General features: G+C 37.4%; 1 protein-coding gene across 1 annotated transcript in view; it reads left to right on the top strand.

Moving 5' to 3' along the window:
* Positions 1-22,391, top strand: part of POLN (DNA polymerase nu) — a 99,499-nt gene that overhangs the window by 39,650 nt on the left and 37,458 nt on the right. The window contains exons 15-17 of the mRNA XM_065634469.1: positions 1,050-1,107; positions 2,660-2,737; positions 3,162-3,276. Of these exons, the coding sequence (XP_065490541.1) occupies positions 1,050-1,107; positions 2,660-2,737; positions 3,162-3,276 (251 nt within the window). The remainder of the gene's footprint in view (positions 1-1,049; positions 1,108-2,659; positions 2,738-3,161; positions 3,277-22,391) is intronic.

The following is a 22,391-nucleotide window of genomic DNA, read 5'->3' on the forward strand; positions in this document are numbered from 1 at the left end:
TTCCTGTGTCCCTGTGTATGGTGCTGTGGTGGGTGTTCAACTTTAATACTTTTGATTGTAGATCTTTAAGGCTGATACCAAGACTGGAAATGATACAGTTCTGTTTCGTAGGTTTTGTTCTTTTACTACTGCTTTAAATTTCAATGGCTTTTGCAGTGTGATTACATCCCTCTCAAGTTTAAAATAGCAATTTTGAGTTCAAAATTACATAGAAAATGATTGTTCTGATTTGGAAATTATATGGCACTATTCCCATCTCCTGAATTCACAGTATTATGTAATATTAGTATGCTCTTCTAATTCTTGAACCACTTAAAAATTGCATGGAATTATGAAAATTGAGCTTGATACACATTATCTCTTGTCGTGTGTTACCTTTCTAGATGAAGAGGTATGATGACATAAAATAACAGAAGGAAGCTATCGTGTGTCATATTTCTTGCTTTACTGGGGGTGTATGAACACAGATCTTTAAAGAAACATCTTCTGTTATTTCTCGTCCTGCATGTTTGTTGATAAACTTAGTTCTCACCTTTAACCTTGACTGATGTGCTGTAGTTAATAGAGAACTCCTTCTTTATTTTATCATGCATTTCAAAAAAAGTGCGAATAGATTATTAGAAAAATTTTTAGAGGCTGAAGAAGAATCTGTTCCCTTAGCTTAAGGCAGGGTCCATGTACATTCTTTTCTTGTGAGTAATGCACCATATATAAAAAAACACAGGTTAAAATAAGAAGAAAATTATTTTTGTTTGGTTACTAATAAAGTTCTATGGTGCAGCCAGCGATTAGGATTTGGAAAGATGCTGCCAGTGAGAAATTGTTCTTACAAGCTTCCAATTTTCAAGGAATAGCAAATATTCAAAAGTACAGGTACAGAAGTGTGAAGATTCCTTTGAAAGGCAAAGTGGTTAATCTTATTTATCATGTGGGAAAAAGTTGTTGGCATTAGTATCACTAATGTTCTTATGCTGCTTATAAACTGTTCATAAACACGTTTGCATAAACTTCAACTTACTAAGCATTTTATTTTTAATTCTTATTTTTAGAACATTCAAGGTATCTCTAAACATCCCATTAGAATTACAAAGAAACAGTACATAAAAGGTAAACTATGTTTCTATTAACATGAAAAGGCAATTTTATATAATTATTTTACTAAGTTATATTAGATTTTAAAGCAGAGCAATAGCTTGAGCATTAAAGAATAGATTATTGATGCTTAGTTATCCATTATCATTTAAACCAATTACTTTTTGCTGTTTGTTCCTGTGAAAAGTGCCATTTCAGCACTGATCTAAATAGTCACAGACTCTTAGATTTCTTTTTTGTTTCTCTTGACTATCTCACTGTTCCTTTTTCCAGATGAAATTATGCATTTTAATCCCATGAAATATCCTAGAGGTGATTTTGTGTGCGTTCAGCTCATAAGGCTTCTCCTGAGGAGGTGTTAAAGCTGGGTCATTTTAATCAAACACAGCTAAACACCAATAGTTAGATGTGTTGTTTTTGATAACAGAAGCAGATTTAAAGCAGATGATTCAGAGAGAATCAAAGTAAAGTCTAGAAAAGCATGACACAAGTGATAAAGAGAGGAACCCACAAGAGTAAACTCAAATATAAGAGAGATTTGCCAGCATAAACTCTCCTTGAACAACCCCTGCAGCTATAGCTAGGAAATGCTGCTCATTTGTCACACTTGGTTCTCGGCTAATGGCAGGTTTGACTTTTCACAGCTATTCACTGCCTGCATTTGGAATAATACAGATGATAAAACATGAGTCTGTTGAAGACAATGTAAAACTTTTATTGCAGTTTTGTTTTATCTACCTGAGTCATTTTTATAAGTATTTTTAAAAAGTTGTTCTTAAAAATGTGTGACCAGCAGCCGTGTAAACCTGAGCTGCTGTGCATGACTGTGGCACATGGGCCTTTCTGCAAACAGTCCCATCAGTTTTGCTAATGATCTTACGATATCTGCTTCTCAAAAAAGTCTTTCTTAAGTTTTTCATTCCTGTATCAAGACGCACTTCTTTTTTACACTTTTACGCTGATGGGACTAATTCTGTTGTATTTCAAACCACCATCCCTTTCCACACCAAGACAAGTGGTATTCTCAGATGCACTGAGTTTCTAATACCTGGTCAATGTACATTATTGCTTTGTGATATTTAGGGGATTTCTGTCATTAGAATTTGGATGCCTACATCAGCTGTATGTTCTCAACATTGCATTCCCCTACCACCTGTAACTCAGAATTTGATTACTAGCACAGTACTGCAGCACGTTCAAAGAAAAGAAAATATATTTTTTAGTTCATCTCTATAGACCCTTCCTTATTTGAATGCCTCCTTTAAGTGACCTGTGAATAATGTTAGTTATTGTTGGTATTTGTTAGCTGGCGTTTTGGGAAGGGTTTGGTTTTGAAAAAGGAGGAGAAGTAAGCAGTACTGAAAGGATGGCAGAGATGAAGACATTGTACATGACTGATAAAGTTAAATAATTGCGATGCTGGCAGTTGGTGCTCTTCTATGTTGCCTATATCGCCATTTGTATGGTTTTAGTTGTGTGTTTGGTATGTCATTTACAACCTCCTGTGGTTTGCAACACAATATTTTTGGACTGGAGTTTGGGACTTAAATGTCTGTCTCCTCTCTAGGCAAAGAAGAGGAAATAGTAACTATTTCCCCAAGAACATTGTTTGTTTCAAAAAAAGGATACACATTTTTAGCAGCAGGTAAGATAGTATAGATTATTATTATCATACATATTAATGTTTGCAGTTCTGTCAGCTCTCTTTCTCCTCTCCTTTGGACGACGTTATATTTTACAAGGCTATCAAATCCCTTAGGATCAATTAATATTGCTATATGATGTATACTCCTTAGTGTGCTCTGGAAGTGGATGATATGTAAGGCTTACTGATAGAAGCAAAGAGCTAATAAGATTAATTGACACCTGAAGATAATGAAATAATCAGACACCTTGTGATCTGTGGCTGGAATACAACTTCTTCAGGATAAGCTTTTTACAGGCATCTGGATTTTTGGGTGTGAAGAAATTAACAGTCCAGGGTTGCATTTACTTTCTGATAGTTTGGTTAAAATGCAGGTATGTTTTTATTTTAGAGAATAGATTTATGTTAACACTCTGTTTTCTAGATTTTTCCCATATTGAGTTAAGGATCCTTGCTGACTTGTCATCTGAACCAGAACTTTTGAAACTGTTCCAAGAACCTGAAACTACTGATATCTTTTCCTCACTGGCTTCTCAGTGGTAAGAGAAAATGTTGTGGATTTTTTTAACAGTACTTAGACAAAATAGTAGGAATAGCTTAAACTATTGTATTACTGTGTAATAATAACAAAATGCAGGATTCTGCTACAGTATCTATTGTTAATACTGTCTTAACACTATGAGTTATAATTCCTTTCTGTCTTTCTCAGCCTTTTCTTCTCCATTGCAGTAATTATCATATGTCAAAATGTTGCAGTCCAACTGACCAGTATGAGCCTGGTGACTATAACTGGTGCAATAATATATTGTGAACAGTTCATACTGTGTTATTGTTCACCAATTCTTTTTAAAAATCCAGAGCAGCTGTTAAGTAGGTTATCCATCTGAAAAACTGCAGAACAACTTTTCTCCATAGAAGTAAAAGCATTTTTTGAAACCTGCTTGGTTATCCGGTAGGAGTATTGGAATCAAATTATGTATGTACAAGAAACAGACAGACTAGTAGTCGTAGGGTTCCTTTGAACTCATAGAGTTTAGTGCTTCCATCTTCTGATGGACGATGTGATACCTGGAAAGTGTGGTACTTCAGTAATTAAGAATAATATTTCTTATCTCCATTCATAGGTTATTATTTACTGATCTCTTCAGCAGAGCAAAAGATGAACTATCAAAAAAAGATGGGGTATTAGTTACTTAGCTATTTAAACGTGTTTCTTATTTCTGTTTCTATCATGGTGACACCCAAAAATCTTACTTGAGACTGGAAGGCCCCTTGAACTCAAAAGTGCGTGAGCATTCAATAAGTGACAGGATGCACGTCAAGAAGCTTACAGTTCGAACAGATAGGTCAGACAAAGATTCAATAAAATGCTATAACTTATAAGCAGACTGAACAGAATGATGTCCTGTAAATGTCATGCACTTTTCATATTTTCTCATTCCTCTCTGTCTTTTATCTCAATTTTTTATTGGAAGTTTGAGCTGAAAATGAAAGCAAAAATAGATGTGATGAATTCATCAGTCCTGATCTAGCTCAATTCCTATCCTACAGTTTCTAAATTTTTGCAGACGTAGCCTTCCCAACCACAGTATTTCAACTCACTGCAATATTAGCTAATATATTCTGAAGCAGTACAAAGAAACAAAATGGAGCTCAAATTATAATTATCCTACTACTGACAACTGAATCAGTGCTGAAGCATATGCATTGTTGGGAGAACACAACTCCAGGTCACAAACACTCCAGCGAATATAGCTATGGAAAGATCAGCTTTATCTTTGGTGTCACTTAGAAGCTTCTGTGGACATTATGATCAATTCTTAGCTCTAACGTGATATCACTAGAACCTCGTGATGGAGTTAAATCCTTATTTTAATTTGGAGGTATATTGCAAATGTATGCATGAAGATGAGTCAAATTTTGTCTCAGCTCTGGGCAAGGCTCCAGAAATACCATTCTATTCAGCAACCTCACAGCTCTTGGCAGCCGTCAACCTCTTATAGTTGCTACACAGTAACTTTAAATTTAATGAAATATTACAGGCAAATATTTTTATCAGACAGAATTGTCGTAGTGTGTCTACAAAATCATTACATAATGATTCTGCTGACTCTTCTTTTAAGCTTCAGGAAAGCCGATGCATGGAAGTAACTTTCTAGCAAATCTATTTATGACTGTTATTAATTACAGAAACACAAAGGGAGTGTTTAATCTCATCTAACCTTGGAAATCTGTTATATACCTGGAAAGGTTCATTTGACCTATTGTTGATGTTCCTTGTGTAATAAGATCAATCGTGCATTACAAGTGTTGACTTCTTACTATTGAGAACAAGGTGTGTCTGGGATGGCCACCTCACATGTAGATATTGGTATTTTTTCTGGCAACTTCAGTTCCTCCTATGGGATCAGCTCTTAGTGAACTCACCTTGGGTGCTGGAATTTTGTCCTTATTTATTTAACACCGAAGAGGAGACAGAAAATCACAAGCTTCAATAAACAACAAACTTTTAATCTCCTCTTGACCTCCTGATTTTCTCTGGGTCTTAATCCTTTAAAATCTGTGCAAGTGCTATATCAAGTGGCATACTAAATGGTTTATTCTGTTTGAAGGAATTGTGCTTTGTCGCTATTTGTAAATCTTTTCTAACACTTTTTGAACAATTTGAAAACCTTGACAAAAAGGGTTTTTTCTCTAAGAGATCTATAAAGAATGAATTCATTTCTGAAGCTGCCTACCAGAAGAAAAAAGTTAATATCAGTGTCTGATAGAATTCCAGCTTCTGAATGCATGTCAGTTGGTATCTTTTAGAAGTTTTCTGCATCTAAAATCCTTGGACTAATGAATATTAAATAATAAATAGTGAAGAATATATTATTGGACAAATATATTATTGGACAAAAATCTGAGCCACACCCCAGAGTCCCGCCAAGTTTTATACCAGTTTATTCACTTTTTTTTTTTTTTTTTCTAAGCTTAGTGGCTTCTCTACTGAAATGCACCTGTGTTCCTTAGCCTGTCCTTCAGGCTAAAGCTTTCTGTCTGAAATCCAGCCTTTTGAAAAACCTTTACAGGCTTTTTATAACATTTGGCAACAAATACACATGGTGGGCAGTTTCTGCAAAGAGATTGACTGTATGACTTTCTGATTGAATTAAGATCTCTTATGCATAAAAGCTTTCCTTTCATTATTTGGTTAGGCGTGCTCTATTGTGACTCAGTCTATTCCCGGGACCTTAGAGATGCATGTCTCTTGGGAAACCTGTTGGATCTGTGTTTCTATTAAACATCGTTCATATACAATCTTTACACTGGTCAACAGTGCAGTTTAGAGATGTATAAGTATGTGTCAACCCAAATTATGACTCTACATTACAGCAGAAGGCTGAATGGAGGTACTAAACTTCATGCTGAAATTCAGTATCATGTGCAACCCAACCCAACAAACTGGTGTTACCAAGCTGGTGTTACCCAGACACTTAATGTGAGTTTCTGGGTCACGTCGTGTTTGTTCTCATGTGTTTTATCTTTAAAGTGCTTTTTTTCACACGGGAATAAATTTCATGGAATTGATGGAATAAAATAAAAATGGTGTCTGTTTGCCACTTTGCAATAGATTTGCTTCTATTGGCTGTTTTTGTCAGTGAAAATTCCAAGCTCATGTCTGCCTTGTACATTTGTCAGACACTGGAACAGGCTGCCCAGGGCAGTGGTGGAGTCACCATCCCTGGACGTGCTTAAAAGGAGTTTAGACGAGGTTCTTAGGGACGTGGTTTAGTGCCAGAGTTAGGTTATGGTTGGGCTCGATGATCTTGAGGGTCTCTTCCAACTGAAATGATTCTATGATTCTATTTTCTAGTCATCTAACACAGTTCCCCCAGCTAAAATTAAGATGACATAAGTAGATTTTAGTGTTCATTGGTATATGCTTAGTACTATTCCTACTGTTATCCTGTCCTGTCTGTAACGATGATCACATGCTATTACCAGCATTATCCTACAGCAAGTACTGTGTTATGACCTACTTGCTACTGAACAGGAAAGTTTCAAGGCTTGCCTTAACTTTTGAAAATTCATGATATAGTGGATTCCAGCTACCTGCTAGATCACCTTGTGTTATATTGTCTTGATGTCCTGTGACAGTTATAGTCCTTTGAAATCCAAATCGTCATCCCGGTGCTGGAGATGATGAGAGCTGTCTTGGCAGCTCTCTGACCAGCCGAAAGACATAACTGCCATGAGACATCCAAATGACAAGAGATCTCAAAATGAAATTGCTCTCATTTTTAAGCCTAGTTTTTACACAGTAAATAAAAAAGTAATGGTATTTAAAATGCCATTGATGGCCATATCTTAAAATCACTTTCAAAGACAGGCTGAAAAATAAGTTTACCGTCTTTTGGGTAGTCTGTAATTTCTTTCTTAATGGGAGGTACAGTGACTACTAATCTCTTTCAAACTGTTCATTTATCACCCTTCTCAGTAGCCTGTTGTTCCTTTGTCATAGCATATACTCATATTGAACTTATTGGGTCAAAATCCAGGAAAAATGTCTTGATTTAGCTAAGCACTTAAGCACACCATATATATGTAATTTTGTCCTACCTGACTGATGCCTACTTTCCCGCCTGAGTGCTTTTTTGAACTGGGATAGTGCTGCTTCAGAGTTCCTGTGGCTCAAGCGTTAAGCTCTATTTTAAATATTTGGATAAGTCCTGTCCCTGCTGCTTTAGAATCTGCCTTAGAGAACTGGAGATCCCTGGTTGTGATGAGCTCAGCTGCCTCCAGCAGAGCACAGGTACCTCCATCGAGGGTCATGAGGGCAGCACGGCCATACAAATGCAGCTGTATTATTTATGGCTCTGGAACGAGCTTAGTCATTTTAATCTTGAAGATGTTGTTGCAGTGTTCCAGTGTTTAATACAGATGTCTCTGATATCTGCAAATTACATTTACTTCCTATATTTTAGGCTCCTGAAACTGAAATAGGATACAAAACCCAACGTTGGGTTGCCAAGCTCCATGTACAGTGCTAAAGTATGCATCTCCAAGAGTGAAAAAGGCCATGTGCTGACCGCAGAGCCATCTAAGAGAAGTTAATGAGAAATTCTAAACACAGAAGTTTGCATGTGAACTCCTTTTAGAAAGCTGAAACAGAACAAGAACAGCCAGTGGTCCAAAGTCCATACCTGAAGATACGTGCTAGATAGGTAGTGTTCTTTGGAAAAAGGGAGCAGGATTGACTCTTTCCAAGTGGCTGTGATGCCCAGCTTTTACATGAGAGCTAAGGTGCTTGGAGACCTCTGTTCAACTTTTTAAATCTTAGACTCTTCAACTCTACATCTCTCTCCACCTAGGGAAATACAAAGCAAGGTTAGACTTTCTATATTGCAACTGAGATTCTGTTCAGCAAATATTGTGAAGTTGAAATAATGGGATTTGTTTAGTTGGGAGAAGATATGATTTAGGAAAAACATGATAAAAGTCTTCAAATTTATAAAAGGTTATTGCAGAGAGTTGGGTAGAGAGTGAACTAAGCATAATGGACTTACGCTGTTCTAAGAGATGTTTCAATTAAAGAAATCTTTTGATTTCTAAAGGTAGATAAATACGGAGATGGGTTACCTATGAAGACTGTGGAATTTCCACCGCCGAAAGGAATGAGACAATTAGACAAATATTTCCAAGGACAGCTGAGGTGGCTCCTTAGTCTCTCTCACAACCATATTTTTATGACGCTATGATTTTATTGCAGATTTCTCAGAACATTCAGTTGGTAAAGGGCTTGCTTTATTTCAGTCCCATTTGGGGGATATTTGTTTTTTACTTAGTGATTGTTTAATTCTGTTTCTTACTATTAACTACAGGGACAAAATTCAAAGATCTATGATTCTCACCTGAGTACTCTAAACAGAATAGCAAGTACGTTCATGTTTGCTTTCCTTCTGAAATCATGAATTATGTTTTTTTTGTTGCTGTTTTGGGGTGGCCTGCAGTTAGAGCATTCTTTAATGGCATGTCACTGCAAGGTGTGAATCTCACCAGGTGAAGACGCAACTGAGTTGCTGTCCCTCAGTAGCAACTGTTTCAGGATGGTACCTCCTCCATCTTATATTAAGAAAAACCAATAAATCCAAACCTGATAGCCAGAAACTATCAGTGTGAATAATGATGTAATCAAATTACATCTAGATTGGGCCCTACAGGAATCAAGGGGAGGTCAGGTGAGCTCAGAATGGGTCTATGATGAGCACGTCTACAATGTTGAATTTTGGGAGCCTATTGAGCTGTCAGGGAGGGAATTGTTCCCTGAGGTACCCAGAGATTTCAAGGGCATCCAGGATTAAGGGACCACTTAGTAAAGTGAAAGGCGTTGGTTCGCTGTGTTGGATCTGGGCATCCATATTCATTTCTTCAATTTTGTCTAGGCCTCACAGTAAATTGTTTGCAATATGATCTAATGGGGAACATCAATCTGTTACTACTATAAACTGTGCGTTTTCATTTCTGTGAGAGCAGAAAAATAATTTTCCCTGTGGACAAACTTTTCCAGGTGGTGATAAATTACCTAAGCATTTTCTGTCACATATTTTTTGTCCCTGGTTGTCTGTTGAACCAGTGTAATGGTCTGTGCCTCAGAAACATCCCTTTATAGATAAGACTGTTGGACAGTTGTAACTTAGTATTTTAGCTTTTATACTCTGTAACTCTTTTCAGTTTGGAAATTATAGCATATGAATTGGAGAACCCACAGAAAGTTTGCCAGCCCATATGCAATCAGTTTCCCATGTACTCTGCAGCAAAAGAATAAGAGAGTAGAGCAATTTTTATAATGTCTATTACAAATACTTATATAGTACTATGCAGTAGAAGAATACCTCTAATACTGTTCAATATGCAGATGTGCTGTGTATTAAAATATAATTACCTGAATAATCTGTTAACTGCCACCATTTCACTATGAAAACAGGCATTATCTTTAAAGTATTAATTTCTACCTATAAACTGTAATTTAACCTGTACATATTAATTGCTGATGGTGAATTAAAGTAACAGGATAATTAGTGGATACTCGTTAACCATGATATTTACTCTGATTATATCAAAGAAAGGATGATTTGTGACAGTTGTGTACAATGCTTATGCACAAGGCTACGCTTGAAAGAAGGCTGGAGAAATTGATAGTTGCCTACTTGCTGCTGTTTCACTTTGAGATCTGTTTTGAAAAACCAAACCACAAAATATTCCTTTCTCTCTCATCTATCATCTGTTTCCTCGTATTTATGCCATTAGTGCTTTTATTCGTGTGATGATGTAGAACAGGGTGAATACATGTCCTTCCAGGTATTGAATTTACCTGTTAGTAAGTACTGGACATAAATGTTCACCTGAGTCTATGTGGCTTTCAGACTGACTGCAGAAGAAGATGACTACTTATATTATTTCTTTGTAGCAATGGCAGTTAATATCTAAAATAAGGAAGTGTGTAGCTGTCATGGAATTCCAAGGGATTTATAAATTCTTTACCACTAATAATTTTGAAAAACATTCCTTTTTTATAATGTGGGCTCAGTTGGCTCACACTTTAAGACGTGGAAGAGTCTTTAGCTTACACTATTCTTGCCAGAAATAGAGGAACTTGGACACGACTTTATTTCCCATAATCTTGGGAACTGTAGGCTGTTTATAAAATGTACCGAACATAAAAGTCCATCTTTCCTCAGCTGACGTGTATGTGGGATCACGGTAATATCGGCTGTGAGCCATTTTGAAAAGAGACAGACACACTAATTTTGGAAATTACTTGAGAAATAGCCAAGAGAGAAACAAAGCACAGAACTGCTTGGGATGACTGTATCAGAAGGACAAAAGTGTTTCGGATTTGTTCGTTTTGGTTCTTTTTTTTTTTTTTAAATAAAAGAAGTTCAACCAGATTTGAATTAAAAGACCACAGTGTGGAAAGGTTTGTTTTGTTCTTCGCAGACTGTCTTCCTCCAGGAAGTGGGGAAATTTTCTTTCTTTACCACTCACCAAGCAGGGGACTGAAGGAACTGATTATATCTAATAATGGCAAGGTGAGCCAGACTGTTGTGTGCTGGCAGTTGGTCCAGCAGGAACTATGGCAAAACAGACACACTTGTTTTTCCAGCCTCTTGGCAATTCAGAGTCCTTCCTGACAATAGCTCTATCTGTTGATATCCTGCTGAGTTCTGAAGAACACAGGAAATAAGCAGAGGTATTTTGGATATTCCTAAAATAAATCGAAATAAGTCCCCATCGGCTGAATGATACAAAAAGATAGTGTGCGGGGTCTGTTTGAAAGAGATAAGGTCAAGTATGTACAAATGCTTGGTGGTAGGCTGACTAAATATATACACATTATCCCATACCTGTTTTATACAACCTTGTTTCAAATACGTTCTCTGTGTCAAATAGGTTAAAGGTTCATCCTCAGCAAAACACTGTCTTTTTTTATCCTACTTCATATAAATGTTCGATATAGCAGACATTGAATTCAGTTGAGCTGCCTGCTCCCTGTAATAGCAACAGCAAAGGCCCGTAAGTCAGGAATAAGATAAATAGATTTTCTGAGAAGCGAAAACCACACCTGTAGCTAAATGGTTTTTAAACACATATGCATATTTGTGCTTCCGTATTAATTTTATGAAAACATTATCAACAAGCTCTTGAAATGGTCATTATTAATCAGGAGATGTCACCTGGGTGTTTGTGAGGTGATTAAGGAATAATGAAATAATCATGTTTATCCAGGTGGACTTGTAGCAAGCAGACAGGTAGCACTTACGCTCTCCTCCCATCCCCGTTAGCAGACCTGTGGTTACGAGATGCAGCCGCAGGATTACACAGCTCCCTTTCCCCTACTTGGACACCTCTCAATTTTGTTAATTGTTTAAATAATGCGATATACCGATTCAGGACTCTTAGAACTCCATCTCTGTCTAAAGGTTTTTAGGTAGCCCAGGCTCTTTGATACATTTCCTATCAGATATTAGAACATTAGTCTATTGGATTTGTTCTCCAATTTTATGAGCTTAATGCCAAGTCTAAAATGAATTTGGGTTAATTCATTTCACTTCATACATTGCAAAATAATTAAATCTTTGGGTTTTTTTGAGTTGCAATGAAGAAGAGACATTCCATGCCATTAAGCACATAGGAGATCGTGAGATATTTTGCAATATTAAGACAAATTGTAAGCATACCTGCTCTTCACCATGGCAGACTCAGGGTTACTTCTAGAATCCTACCTTTGAAGAGAGTGGAAAAAAGCTTTCATGGTGTTATATGGCAGTCCCCTTAAATAAATATAACTGAACATCCCTGCAGGAGTCCCTGTTTTGAAATATACGACTGTGTTGTGATCTTTGAGCTCTGAGGTTTGGCTGTGTAACTGAGCCAGTGTTGGTTTGCTGGAAATCTGGAGGTCCTCAACTTGGCACTACCTGCTAGAAGTCTCACTAAGCGTTAACAGAACATTTCTTCCATTATCATTGGATTATCTGGTTTTGTAATACTGTTATAATTTTGAATTAGTTTCAAGGCTTCTGCTTATTTTTCTTTTGTGAAATAGATTCTGAAGAAACAATTTTTGCAGTATTTTTAACTGAATAATTATTAGTACTCATCCATCATCTCATTGCTTATGTTATTTCTATTCTGATCAATATCTAGAATGTATCTCATTTTGTATATTTTTTTTTAATTCAGAGTATTACTGATAAAAGCTGAGGAATCAAGAATTTGTTTCATGTATGCAGTTCAGAGAGAGACACAATTTCAATTTGAATGGGAAGGCGTGCCCTTCCAAATCAAGTCGCAAGTATGCCGTGGCAGAAGGTCTAATCATGGAGATACTACTCATTATGAATATGGTGTTTAATAATAACAACGTGTTTGGTAGAATAGTTGTGAGTGAGTCTGTACCACTTGCAGCTCCTGCAGCTGCATCATTGTGGATTTCTTAGGATTATTCTTGAGAAATTTTTTAAACCTATGAGGTACTATAGTATAAGCTTAAATTCCTGTGAGAATAAATGCGGTCTCTTGCGGTAGGAAAAGATGCTGACAAGGTGACAGCAGTTCTTAAGAAACAGGCATTCAGAAGAGAAGCTCTTAGAAAAAGTAAGGCAGAATCCCATTGCTGGTTAGTGCTTTATGCTTGGTAAGAGTATGTCTGGTCTTATACAGGAGTATGAGACTAGGAGGACCTTTGGGGCCATAAAATTGTTGCCAGTGACCATGTCCTAAACTCCCTTTCATAGATTGGTAGGGTCTCAACTTAGAACTAGTTTTAACCTACATAATGCTATCGAAGAGCTGTTGAATATCCCATTCTTCTTCTGGCTAGAAAACTCCTTTTGCTTTCTACTTTATATTTATTTCTACTGTTTGTATACCTAAAACTATTCTTGCCGATGTTGCCTATTGGCTTTATGAGCTCTCCTCGTCCCCCAGTGTTTGCTTTGTATGAATATTAATACTTAAGGCAAGCGATCAACTGTTCTCAACCCTCGTTCTTTAAGGAAGCAAGACAAGCTTTCGTAGGTTACTTGTCATCGAAATACCTTAATTGAACTAGTATTAGGAGCAGCTAGTTATGACTACATGGAATTCCGTGTACGCTAAAGTGTATTTCTTCTTGGCAAGGAAAATGAGCCTCTGTGGCACTGACTGTTTCACTCAACTGCTTCAGCTACCAAAGCAGCTTGCTTAACTACAGCTCTGAAATCTCTGCACCAGAGCACAGTTGCAGGAATACTTGTATTGAGGTCCAGAAACATAACTTAATTTTGGAATAGCCATGAAACTGTGCTAGTAGAATGATGAATGAAGGAAATAACAACTTGAGAGGCTACCTTTATTCTAATTAGTGCCAGAGACGTTCCTGGTTGCTGGCACTCAAAATCTGGGTTGGCAGATCAGTTGTGATCATGGTTGTGGCTCTGGACCAAACAGTTCCTGGGCACAGTTCCTGAATTAGCAAGTGCCAGGGGTTATTATCACCAGGCTGCTGGATGTAGCACCGTGTTTAGTTGGTAAGAGAGTTTTAAAATGTGGATGTGTAGTGGTGTTTTCCCGGTGGTGTTTCCCAGTGCTGCTGAATATTTTTGGCAGGTTTAATTTCTTAATATTGATATAGTCAGTCTCTCCTTTCACATGGTTGTGGGGTTTTTTGTTTGTGTTGGTTGGTTGGTTGGGGTTTTTGGAGCTATTCAATATTCTGGTAGCCTACCACCACCAAATTAATTTTTCTTGAACATGGTAAGCAAATCCTGTTAACTACTCCAGATAAAATTTCACCAGTATATTGTACAGCAGTACTAATATTGTCCTGTCATTGGAAATGGCTCACTTGACACATTCCAAAATTGCATTTGTTTTTCTACAGCCAAATCACGCTGTTTCCCAGTTGTTCCATGATCAATTATTACATCTTTTCTGTATTTCCAATTCCTCATCCCCTACTTTATGCAAAAGTTCTATACTTTAATTATTCTTATTTGCAAATAAAGTAGCTTGCAGAAAAGCAATAGTCTCAATTAGCCTTTAGACTCCGACAAGGTTTATTTCCCAAGCTGTGCAGCAGGAAGGATCTGTTCACAATTCCTGCAGCCTGGAGCGGGGAGATGGTGTCAGGATGCTGCCTCATGTCGTTCCTCTGCTGTGTTGGAGAAGAGTTTGTTGTGAAACAGCTTGGAAGACAAGCTCTAAAATCTCTGTTTATTGCATTTCTGTTTCTCGTTTCTGTCCTACTATTATACTGACTTTGGGATTAGACAGTCTCTTACATCTGCTTGAAAACACTGTGATTTCAGCTGTAATGGTATCCTCAGATTATGCCTTCAATTTTGGCCTAGGAGTATTTAGCCTGGTATGTCATTTAGCCTGGTAAACTTCATTACTTTTATTTGAATTTTGTGAGGCTAACAGATTAAATCATTCTGAAGAAGCACCATTATTTAAATCAGGCTTGTTCGCATTAGGCAAAAAGCGCTCATTCTAGTCTGATATTTTCATCTCTCCCTTTATAAACACCGCTTGTGAAATGTGCGTGTTTCTTAATGAATTATTATAGTAACTGTTACATTTTTGCATAGTAAAAGAATGGTACTAAAGGGTACTGCTGCAAAGATTCTGACAGGAAACACTTGAAAGTTGTGGCATTTGCATATATAATGTGCTTTTTGTTTTGCTTTTGGAATACCTTTGTTATGCAGCTCTGCCTCCACAAATGGGGGTTTAAATACACGTACATATATTTGAACTTCTCTGTTGAGATATAGGAGACATATCTAGGGTTTGGCTTGTGTTATTATATTTAATTGTACTATGTTTTCTCAAAGAGCATTCATGTAGTTGTTTAATTAGCTATCGCTTTCTCCACCTACTCCCTTGTCCCATCCCTTCCCCTCCCCCCAATAACTAATAAAAATACTGAAATTTAGTAAAAGGGAGGATTGTGCAGTGTTCCTTCTCAGAATCAGAGTTTTAAAACATTTTAAGCTCCGAGTTCAACACCTCATGGGTGTTGGTGTGGAATATTTTAACAGTTCTACTTTTGCAGCAAAGCATTTTCTATCTGTTTTGAAAGCTCACTTGTGGTGGTTGATATTAATGAAACTTAACACTTGTCACGCTTTGCACTCTGACAGACTGTCTATATGGCAGCTTATGGAAATTTCACCTTGTCGTTCACAGTCCCTTGGAGAAGTGCAGCTGTGACATTTGTTTGGACTAGCAGATAATGAGGCAGAGGGAATAAAGTCTTCGGGAAGCATAATGGCTTTTGTTTTTAGAAGAGCTAAACAATAGCTTTAAATAAACCAGGTTGTTAACTACAAGTTTAACCAGACAGCTTAATTTTATGTCACACTGGAAGCTTATTGTTACTGCACATTAAACACTTTCTTAGCATTCTAAAATAAATGAAAAATAAAGTTTTAGAATTGTCACCACCACAACTAACACACAAACTAGTGAGAAACCAGGCTCCGAGGAGTTTGTTCCATGGTGTCTGATAACATTTGGCTTTGCCAATTCCATGGAGAGGCTTTCTTGTGCATGAGAAACTCTCTCCAAGTAGTCATCTGCTTCTAGAGCAAATTTGATAAAATGCTACATTTTATGAGCATACTCTAGGGCTTGATAAAATGTTTCACTTTATTTCATTTAGCTCAATTAACTTTAGCATCAAAGTAAATCTTGATGAAATCAAGAATGCAAAGGCAATTAATTCTTCACTTTTACTTTTGCCTTTGATTCAGTGCATATTACATATTCATACAGTGCATATTCATAGGCATATTACAAATTTAAGCTGCAAGAGGTGTTTTTAGTGAAGCTTGAAAGAGATGGGATATGAAGTATTTCATCCCTCTCTCCAGAAGCCGTTTGTTCAAGACCCTTATATATAGCATGACTGATTTCTTCCTCTTTTGATTGCCCTACCAAGATACTTCAAAGTCTGCTGCTTATTTTTTTTCTGAACTATGTAGATGCAGTTTGATGTAGCGTGACAACTCCTGCCTTCGTCTCTTGCTTGTCTTTCCTGAACAACCTGTACATTGTTGTAACAATATTACACCTCCATGTTTTGTTCTATGTGGTATCTGAGATGGCAGTGACATTGAGATTTGATTATATAATAAGAACTCTGATTCCTTCTGTTTCACTTTTCTGGTATTTGTCTAAAGGCTGCTCTGAAGGTCCATCTATTTCCTATAAAGTCTTGAGACTTCTGACAGGTCCAAGATGGGTAATTATTTGATACTCTGCTACAGCTACCTGTATCATCTCCCAGAATGGCTTCTGTTCCTTCTTAACTATCTGAAGCTTCTTACAGAAAAGCTTGAAAAGTAGGTGTGATAAGTGAAGAACGAACTCTAAGAGCATTGATTTGCATTTGATACCTGACTTTATTGTTTTATACAAGTGGCCTCTGACATGTTTTATGTCATCCCAGTTTGTACAGACCCCTTAATCTGTTTACATGTATTTATTCTTTCAGTGGTGGTGCCCATCACTGCTGACATTCACACTGGCACCTGGGACTGGGAGTTGGTTCCCCTGACTTCCTTTTATTCTGTGCTCATAGACATGAATACCCTAAAATAAGAATGCCTCTAGTTAATTAATTCCTTCAGTCACATGACTCAGAAATAAATATCACTTGTCCACGTAATTCACTATTTGAGAGACTATGGATGTGACAAGAAAGGCCTTTTTTAGTTCCTGTAGGAGTGAAGGAGAGAAAAAGTGAAGGTTGCAGGGTAGGATGTGCTCTTACAAGCACCTTTGTCAATGTCAGGGACTTTCTGTTCTAACTGATGGATGTCCAGAATTGTGCATCTTTAAAGAAAAATCTCCAAATGACCTTTTTTGTCAAGAGCACTGAAAATAAGTGCTATCTAATTTATATCTTGAGTATCCAATATCTGGGACATCAACATGCAGGTAAATATCTTAATAAAGATAATGGATCACTTTGCTCCTGAGTGAATCTTTCGACAAATTGTTACTGATGACAGCTATAATTTATGACATGACCTTGTTGCAATTTCTTTATCTGGTTACCTGCTACTTTAAAATGTAACAGAAGACTTCTGGCCCATAGAGCAAACTGCAAAGACGTGTCTTTATCTTCTGTAAAGTATGTGCAAGCCAGATCTCATGCTCCTTAAAAGAAGGTTGAGGACTAATGAAATAAATCTTCCTGCAATGGACTAGAGGTGCTACTCAGATAAAAGAAATTATTTTATGATTAACCACTGGAAGGATTTTAAAATCCTAAAGTGCTTCTGGAGTCTTGCAAAAGAGTTTTATAGGGGTTATAAAGCTTTTTCTGGACATAATAGACATAAAACAAAGAAATGCAGCTTGGTAGGGTGGCATACAAAGAGAGAAAAGAGACACGATGAAAATGTTGGCAGAGATACAGGAAGGATGACATCAAGCTGACAGTGCTGTAGTCTTTCATTCAAAGAAGTAGAACACGACTGAAAGCTTGCATAAAAACCTCTAAACTAAATAAACCACAAATTTAAACTCCCTGACCGTCTCCCCTCTGTGTTTAAGTACATGACCCTATATTTACATGAGAGATCCGTGTCAGAGATTCTCCAACATGTGCAGTGGCCACTGGAAGACCGTGTGCTACCCTTCAGATGGGAGGAATCTGGTGTACTAGTTATGATATCCCAGTGCCCTCATTTGTTGATTCATTTATTGGCGCATATCCTTGGGTGAGGAGCTTCTTTGTGTTATTTTATGATTCTTATATTAATATCTCACTTATGCAAACCAGGTTACAATAAAGATGTGAACACGAGCATTTGACATAACATCTGAATCAGACATGAGAAGTGTTTAGAAGTGATGTAGATAAAGAAATAAAAGAAAAAATGACTTAATATATACAACAGAAAGGTCAATCTTTCTGTTAGCTATTTCACCTGCTGTTTCCCTTCTGACAAGATGCTGGTCTGCATTTCAGTCTTTGCAGGTGCTGCTTCTCTTTCTTTCGAGAAGTGTCTTAACTTCATTTCCACTCTTCTGGGCCGTCTAGACAAATTTAATTTTTTTATCCTGATGTCTCTATGCTCTTCTTATGAGGAGGACAACCTAGCTGCTTTTTGATTAGAACATAGTTGTGTAAATGCCTCATAGTTATAGAAAGCATATGTCTGGCTATATATCTGATTTTCACTGGACATTCTGTATCAGACCATACATTAAAACTGCGTATGATAAAAATGGGCTAATTGCATGTACCTTATGCCTGGCTCTTGGTTGACATGTGAGGCAAAAGTAGTGATCTATTTTGATACGACAGTGGCTTCAGGGACACTGTTTCCCAGCCTCTTCTATATTTTGTAACAGAGATTAGCCAGGCAGAAGTTGTTCCAAGATCACTTCCACATGTTACCTTAAAAATGTCAGAGACAACTTATGCTTGAGCCCTGTGAGCATTTTCCATTAGTCATGGCATAGCAGCTTTCAAAAAAATTGCTTATTCTTGTGCACTGCATTAACACTGAGCGGACTAGGTTATGTGTAGCCAATCTTTTCCATATGTTTAGGATGCTCACGTACAGTGTGGTCTGTATTCTGCTTGCCTTAGGTATAATAAGGCCAATGTAATTTGGAAAGTAAGCTTTCAGAATTTATGTCCTACGTGATCTATATTGATATATATATATATGACATGTTCTATATATGATACCACTGTAAAACTGAGGTTTTCTGAAGCTTGCAGTTGTCACTAATTGCTTTAATTGTCTGTACCAGTTTCATGGGCCAGCACAAAGTTCCAAGCACAAACTTACAAAATATACAACCCTCATCTGCTATTAAATAGCAACAGGTGATTAAAAATGAGAGATTTATAGAGTTCACTGATGAAATTTAAAAAAGCTGTAAAAGCAGTCAGACGAATGAAAGTGCATGCGCTCATAAATTCACTCATTTATTGGACATTAATGGCCGTGTATAAAATGACTTTAATGGCAGTCCATCTCGTTTCCCACATCAACAGCTCACAGCGAGGACTTGGATTAGTTGGCAGATGCAGGAGAGTGGCCAAGAGCTTTGTGGCCGTTATGACCGAGCTCAGCTTGGCTGGCGTGGAGTGGAATGCAGATCAAGGCAACGCGTGTCTGCCAGATATTGTGTTCGAGAAGTTTGTTCTGCCTTTTCCTGTACATAAACAGGCGACTTCCGTCACCATACAACCTTTCCCAGAAATGCTGAAATGCCTTATCGCATTCTTTTAAGAGTGATTTCCTCCCATTTCTACCTATTCCCAAAGTTTTAATTTGGCATTGCTCAAACTTTATGCCCTGTGGCCTCTTAGATTTGTGTGTGTGTGTTCATATACTTTATGGTGTGTGTGTGTGTGCTTGTTTCTTTATACTTTACGTACATTACTGGGTGAGCTGAACTCTGCTTCCATGTCAGTCTGGGCCCAGCAGCCAAGGCTTTTTTATGCCCATTCAGCTTCCTTTTTCAGATTCAAGTTTATTCAAAAACAATGCAACTTCACTACAGATCTACTTTACATCACACCGCACTTCAGCACCAAGTATTTTTATTAGGTAGCTTGCTTAGTGATTGTAACTTAAAAATTTCTTAAACAAGTAAGCAGATACCAATGTCTCCTTTTTAATGTTGTGGTATTCCATGATGATTCCAAAGCCAAAATAAAAGTTTTAACTTCAGATAGGTTCTCACAGTACCCCTTAAAACAAATCAATTATCAGAAATGTAAGTTTGTTTGTAGATGAAACAGGCTGAAGAACAAAACCCACTGGGGATTTCTAACATGGCTGCTGTGTTTCGGAGAACTTACACCCGCTCTCCCCCCGCTTTTTTAAATTCAAAGGAATAAATAATCTTCACCTCACACTACAGGAATGCCACTCTCTATTACAGAAGGAATCAAGCATCCTAGGTAGAAACCAATCATTGTCAATACAAACAGAAAAAATATTTTCTTTATTAGGATGAAAAAAAAAAAAAAGGAATAGTTTTGATTAATGACATTTGTTTGCTCAAGTGCTTGTGATTTACGTGGCAATTTCATACTTTATTATTCCAGATTCTTGAATGCGGTACATAAATTTACATGTATACAGAGTGTTTGATGTGATGCCTCTCTGCCAGGTGCTCACATTTCCCACTCTGACACACTAGGAGGTGTTGACTGACCATTTTGTTTTTAGCATTATATTAAAAGAAACACTTCACACAAAGCCTTTGAAATTTTAACAGTGTCTCCTGTATTTCATGACTAACCCAAGATCAGGAAAAGCTGGGTGACTGTTGTGGTTGCCGTGATCACACGATGCATGTACATCTGCTCTGGTAACTGTGTTAGGCAAGGTTTTATTGTGATTGCTTACAATGGAAGGGCAGGATCCTCCACCTGACACTGCCTATTGTGATTACAGCAAAAAGTCTATTTCTGTTTTTCCCAGTTGGAGCCTGGATAATGCGAAATCATCCTTAAAATCCTAGTAGTGGGTCTCACAGCGCACACAATCAACTTCTAGTGTCTTCTTTCACTGTTACAGCTTCTCTAGCACCACCAGTCCCTCCCAGCAAGATTCTTGTCTTGTGTCTTCCTCAGTACCATGATCTGATGGTATGTATGTTCCTCTACAGATCTCCCTGACTTCTTACCTGCTGTGTCCTTTCCATTATAGCCCTTCTTTTTCAGAGTAGTGAGCCACTAACATACCCCCTGCTGACCCCTTGGCTCTTGCTTGTCTGTAGCCTCAGACTTAAGTAAATCTGCAAGTCAGCTCTGTTGCTGTACTCCCATCTCTTGCCTTCTCCAGGCCTCTAGTTCAAATTATGCAGTATTAGGAAAGCAGTATCACATTTTGTATTGTTTCCCTAGTTTCAGCATTCTTCAATCTTGGCTCTTCATCTCAGAAGGTCCTCAGGTAAGATCTACTCTCTTACCAGGTTCTGTTTTCCCTCCTGGTTGTGGAGAGGTGCTTTCTCAAGTGTATATGTAGCTTTCTGCCAGGTTCTTCAGGAAATTCCTGTGGACTTTCTGCCAGAGGTTGCTTCAGGAAATCCTTAATGATGTCTAGTTTCCTAATTCTGCACTTATTAGCTCCAATTGCCCCTTTGTCCTCTTATTCAGGTACATTTGGGAATCTCAAGCTACTTTATTCAAAAGAGCCATGAACTTTTGACCTGGCTTAACTAAGAAGGGAAATTATAAGAGTCTCCAGCTACCGGAACGATTGGCTTAAATGGGAATAGTCTGCATTACAGATGGAAAACACTATGTATTAGATTATCGAGTTCTTCATGTTTCCCAGCCTAAAGCGAGCAGTAAACAGTCCATTTCATCTCTAAGCAATTAGTAGCATTCAAAGAACAATGTAAGCTTCTACAAAACCGAAGACTATTTGCCCAATTAAGCTTTGAAATCATGTTCAATTTTATTTTACCTCTTCAAAAAGTCTGCACTGCATAGAGACTTGTTTAAATCTGATTGCACTTAAGGTCTACCTGTTTATCTTTCACAGTGCCTAATTATACCAGCACTGTGCATGGGCTTGGCTAAAATCAGTGTCTGAGCCAAGCAAGCAAAAATTTGTGGCTCTGCTGATTTTCTAGGTGTTTGAATATCATAATAATGGTGAAAGACTCTTCTTCGAGAAGATACACAGAAATATATGCCATTTTCTCAAAGCTCATCAGCCAGAACTTTCAGGGCAAAGCATCTTTCATGTGGAAAAAAACTTTCATAACAAATTATAGCAAACCTTGCTTTTAAAAATGCGACCAAATCATCATGAACAGACTCATGAGGAGATTTATTCACAAATCGTGTGTATGTCATCAAGTATCTATGATAGGAATACACCTTTATGTTACAAATACAATTTGTGTAGGTGTTTGTTTTCACAATGTGAGTAGATGATCAAGCTTCTCGCCAATACACTTCCATTTAAACCAAATGATCAATATTGTTCAGTGTTGTCAATTATCAATAATGTCAGCATTCTTTCTGAAGCAACGTTTCAATGAGGGAAAGCACAGGTGGCACATACCTGCCGATTGCAGAGTCCTAACTTTTTATTGCAAATTGCTAAATCCAATAGCCCTTTCACAG

Source organism: Caloenas nicobarica, chromosome 4 (genome assembly GCF_036013445.1).
Source record: "Caloenas nicobarica isolate bCalNic1 chromosome 4, bCalNic1.hap1, whole genome shotgun sequence".
Classification (NCBI taxonomy): domain Eukaryota; kingdom Metazoa; phylum Chordata; class Aves; order Columbiformes; family Columbidae; genus Caloenas; species Caloenas nicobarica.